This window comes from Fulmarus glacialis, unplaced genomic scaffold (genome assembly GCF_000690835.1).
Source record: "Fulmarus glacialis isolate BGI_N327 unplaced genomic scaffold, ASM69083v1 scaffold39238, whole genome shotgun sequence".
Taxonomy (NCBI): domain Eukaryota; kingdom Metazoa; phylum Chordata; class Aves; order Procellariiformes; family Procellariidae; genus Fulmarus; species Fulmarus glacialis.
Genome location: NW_009229572.1, coordinates 882 through 5,902, shown reverse-complemented (window position 1 = coordinate 5,902; position 5,021 = coordinate 882). Strand labels below are relative to the sequence as shown.

Sequence of the window (5,021 nt, the reverse complement as noted above, 5' to 3'; positions counted from 1 at the left end):
GGAATCCTGAATGCCAGGCACAGAACAGAAATTATGCCCCAGAAATTCTGTGCTGTATCAGCAAAGATACACTCTTTTCCCAAGATCTGAGTTATGTCCAACATGACCTAATGGACATCTCACCTGGGACCATCTGTAGCATACATTTTGATGCTATAGGGACCGTTACACATACACATGTTACTATTTCAGGGGCACAGTGACAAATCAGAGGAAGGCAGAGAGAATGGTTTTGTGCAGTCCCTACCAGGAGGATGCTTTCCCAGGCCATCCAACGTATGGGCAGTACCGCTCTTCCCTGGATACGGTAGTAATCCCCACTGTAAAGATTCCTGCTCATGCCGAAGTCCGCAATCTTGATGGTGTAGTTGTTCCCCACCAGGCAGTTGCGAGTTGCCAGATCTCTGTGCACAAAATTCAGAGATGCTAAATACTTCATTCCAGAGGCAATCTGGGTGGCCATGTACAGCAGGTTAGAGTAGCTGCATTAAAAGAAAACAAAACAAAGAAAAATCAATAGAGTTCCCTACAATCAACTCTTCCTTGCATTTAATGTTTTACAGTGACCTGTCATTTTATTTTTTGCCATAACAGTGAAACTAAACTGTCTAGTTTCAGGGCACTAACACCCCCCCATCTGCCAGGCTAAGCCAAGTTCCTGAGCTGACTAAGCAAGAACAGACCAGCTGTCCCTGAAATTCAGGGCCCTTAAAAAAAAAAAAAATCTAAGGGATGTCAAATTCTAATATCAAGCATTAATCTCAAGATTTTCAAAGAGTTTATGCATCAAAGCACCAACTTTTTGCAGAGAGACATGAAAAATTAAGCTGTACAATCTCAGAATCTTATATCTAAAAAACTGTTTAGCTTGGTATTTCAAACACTGCCACTATTGCAATGCTTACATTAATGTAAGTATGTCACTTGACATTAGAGAGAGCTTACTTTTTTTTTTAATATGTTTAATATTACTGACAATACAAACAGATGCATTTTCCGTCTAATATAATTTTAATTCCCCCATTAGCAAAATGAAGATAATATTAATAAAGTTGCACGATACACAAAGTTCGGACCATCTGACTTTCAGCATTCTTCATACACTATTATTCTGTGATGCTCGGCTTGTTTCCCACTGTGCGTGCTCAAACGCTTCACACAATCGAGCATTTGTCACAACAAACCTAATAAACTGTTCACAGTTAGTATTTCTCTGATAAAGCTCAGAAAAAGAAAGTCTTAGTCTCCTCCTCTTTGTGTTCCGGTGGCAATGAGAAAAGCACTACCATGTTATCTAAATTACAATAATGTAATGCATCTAATGATAACAGATCCAATCTATTTGTTCTAATCAGTAGCTAAGCTATCACTACAGATAGCAGAACACTGGCAGGAGGGTCTGGGCACCACTTCCCTCCCAGCCTTTCAGCATGGTGAACACCACAACCCAGCTAGGTGACACTTAGCCTAGTCCCACAGTCAGCTCAATGTTTCTTCTGATCTGAGTGGGCCTGTTGTGCCCGCACAGAAGGAACTGTGCCACCCACTTGTACCTTGTTAACCTGGCTGTTGGCTTTTCACATAGGAGCGGACACAGCCTCTAGACCCAACTTTCTCCCTGCCCAGCTCCAGTTGCCTCCCTGCCTGAGGCTGTTGCTCTTCCCATTCAAGAACCCCTGTCTCCCCTGTCCCACCTGCACCCCGTCAGGGTCCCATCAGCAGCTACCTGCGGCTCCGTGCCCCTCTGCTCAGCAAGCTCTGCAGGGCTTGATGCGTGCAGCTCTGCATACAGAGGGGCAGGACGGGAGACACCTCTCGGCAGACTCATCTTCATGATTTGCTAGATAGCCAGAGAGACAGTAGGGAGATGCATTTCAAATACCAAAGAGCCATAAGGACTTAAAAATGTGTGACCTCTCTGCAGGAAAGGGCTGGTCACCACATTTAGTGCACCAAGTGTTGAGCTCGAGAGACAGGTGAGATGGTTGGACCTTGCCCTATCAATCAGACACCCACAGGCACCAGCAGAGACAAGCTGCACTCTGGCAGGGGAATTCACTTCACTCTCAGTAAATGACTCCTACATAGACAGATAGTCATACCGGCTTCCTTTAATGTGAAATTATATCTGGCTGGAAGGGACAAAAGGAGAGGCTGAAGGATCAGCTGAAAAGAAGGAAAAACTAGAGGTAGAGCCAAGTAATGGAAGCCAAGGAAGAATGTGAGCGACAGTGCTGAAGTCAGATTAGAGGTGAAGAGGAGATAAAGAAGAAAGGACAGTTTGAGGCTTTGGCCAGGAAAAAAAGCCACAAGTCTAAAGGTGAAAGCTGTTTCAGATGTGCAAAAAGCGCAGGAGACTGGAGAGAGCTGGAATACGTTTCTACTCAGATGCAAACCCTCTCCTATCTTACAGTTCCTGGTGTGTCATGACCGCAGGATGTCAGTTTAACACTGCCCGACGGAACTACTGATCACTGCCAACTACTGGCAAAAACACTGATGTCGTCTCAACATGGTAAGACATCTCCTGTCCTGTCCGTCAACAGAATTGGCTCTGCCTAGTTCTTGAACCATAAATAAATCTAATCCTTTGGGGAGGTACATGCCAAAGGCTAAGCAATGCAGCAACTTCTGATCAGTGCAGGTTTCTTTATCGAGCAGAATACCTTAGTCCTACACACAACTCTCCTCCGAGGAAAGGATTTCTGCAATAGTAGAGAAGCTTTTATGTTAGATTTAATCCTTCCACAGAGGAGGGAGGTAAGTGCCACTACTGACAGAAAATGGTTTTCTTTGCCAAATATTCTCCTTCTGTTGGCTGATGAAATCTTTCCTTAGCGAAGCTCCACACTCAACTCCCCTCACGTAGTATTTTCTAGACATCCAGAAAACATATGAACCTTCTTAAAAGCCTAAGAGACATTCTTGGTTTTCATCCCAAAATTCTTGCTGTAATGCAACTGTCTTGCCATATTAATGGAATATTTGATACAAGCCCACTAACGTAAACAGATGGTCGCATCAGTAAACATTACATCTAAGATGGTCACTAGAACAGCCCGCAGCCAGGGACACTTCACGGGAACACAGACCTCCAGAGGCCTCAAGAACAACCTCCCACACAAAGCAGGACTGGTGTCCACAGCACGTGCGGTGGCAATGGCTGGGCTGGAGGAAGGTCATTGCCTGGAAGGCACAGCAGATGAAACTGGTAGCTCTGTATTGTTGATTCAGCCCAAAGATGGGCAGCTCCTCTTACCTGACACAGGGAATATTGTTTGAAATGGCAAATTTGCTGTAGATCTCCCTCTGCGACAAGAACTGATTGAGGTCTCCATTTTCCATGTACTCTGTTATCATGCACAGTGGGTCATCACGCACACACACCCCCAGAAGCCGGATGATATTCGGGTTCTTCAGCCGTGACATGATCTTGATCTCCTTCAGGAAATCATTTCTTGTAAAACAGAAAACACAGGTTCGAATCCTAAACTATTCCTTTGTCTAAGGAAAGCAGAAGTGGCATGTAAGAAGATCTCAGTTCAGAGACATTTACACTTCTGCATACAATAAGTTTGAAAGCTGGTGCTATGCTTATGTTCAACATTGACCCCTTCCCCAGCAAACAGGATTAATACAGCATTTCAGTTTGACATTACGTCTATTCCTATCCCACACTCCCTGCTTGTGTCCTGTTCCTTACATGAACACAGAACATACACCAGAGACAGACAACACTCTCTTACAGAAGTCACCAGGGTTAACCTATGTGAAACTGTTGCTTGCAGAGTATTTGCTTTCCTTCTCAGATGGTCAGCATTGCGGATGCGCTTACCTGGCTGTTTTGTTGACATCTGATCTCAGCATTTTCACTGCTACAAGAACTGGCTGGTGAGTGAATTCTGTAGGCGAGACTCCCAGGAATTCCAGCAGGCCATCGGCTTCACAAAGGTGCACCTGTGGGGCAGAAGGCAGAGGCAACTATGAGAGCATGCACAGGCAGAAAACTAGAGGAAAACAACATCACATTAAGGTCACCAGTTTGGTCACTGCTGGCAGAGTGACCAAGTGAATGATCTAACGAAGGTGACACTGTTCTAATCACAAATAGCCCATGGATTGGCCCTAGACCCTGGACAAAATGTATACATACACTATATAGCCCATGACGTAGGAATGCATGTGGACTGCAGTCTGATGTGTCCCCAGTGCACTGAATTTACTGCACGCGTGCAGACTGGTACAGTAGACTACTGGCGCAGTCCAATTCGCCCAGCAAGTACTGGAGATGTTCAGGAAGGCCACTGTCCCTGGAGTTGTCTGCTTTACTCTGCGTGTGCGTGCAAATAGCAAGGCTGCAGCAAGTTTGGCATGTACAGCACATCACACCAGCCATACAAGTCCAGAACTGTCCTGCAGCCTGGCCTGAGTCACCGCTCAAACTTAACTGAGGAGCATCCAGGAATTACAGACAGCTATCCAAAGTCATCTAATTCCAGAAAAAAAAGAAGTGTGTGCATGTGTGTGTGTGATGTGAACACTGCACCCGTGAATATTACCCAGAGATGAATGCTCTGATGAGTACACAGAATTCCAAGTTTCTTCAGATAAATAAATGAATAAAGACATAAAATTTCTGCCAGGGTTGTATAAAAAGGGGTGACAAGACACTTGCTTAAGAAGTTATCAGAATGCATATTCAAATGGAGAACTGGGCAAGAAATGCTGGGGTGAGGAAAGTAAACAGACCTGAGTGTGGGGGTTAGGAAAAAGGACTCTAGGAGGGGAGCAAACTGGATGTGTCAGTCAAAGACTTGCAGCAGTGAGGGGAATGTAATGGGAACTTAATGAATTTTATGTGAAGAAAGCACCAAGAACTTACATAATAAGCATAGTGAAGAGAAAAAGGAGACAGCATAGAAAATGGGACAAACCCACAGAACAGAAACAAGAGTACAAAGATGCTACTGCAGTTACATGGAGAATGAAATCTGCTGTGGTGAAAGTACAGTCACGAGACT

General features: G+C 44.6%; 1 protein-coding gene across 1 annotated transcript in view; it reads right to left on the bottom strand.

Annotated features, from left to right (window-relative positions):
- Nucleotides 1-3,957, bottom strand: part of LOC104081247 (discoidin domain-containing receptor 2-like) — a gene marked incomplete at its 5' end in the record, with an annotated part of 6,690 nt that extends 2,733 nt beyond the window's left edge. Inside the window, 3 exons of the mRNA XM_009583901.1 lie at nucleotides 248-482; nucleotides 3,260-3,457; nucleotides 3,836-3,957. Of these exons, the coding sequence (XP_009582196.1) occupies nucleotides 248-482; nucleotides 3,260-3,457; nucleotides 3,836-3,957 (555 nt within the window). The remainder of the gene's footprint in view (nucleotides 1-247; nucleotides 483-3,259; nucleotides 3,458-3,835) is intronic.
- Nucleotides 3,958-5,021: the final 1,064 nt, after the last annotated feature.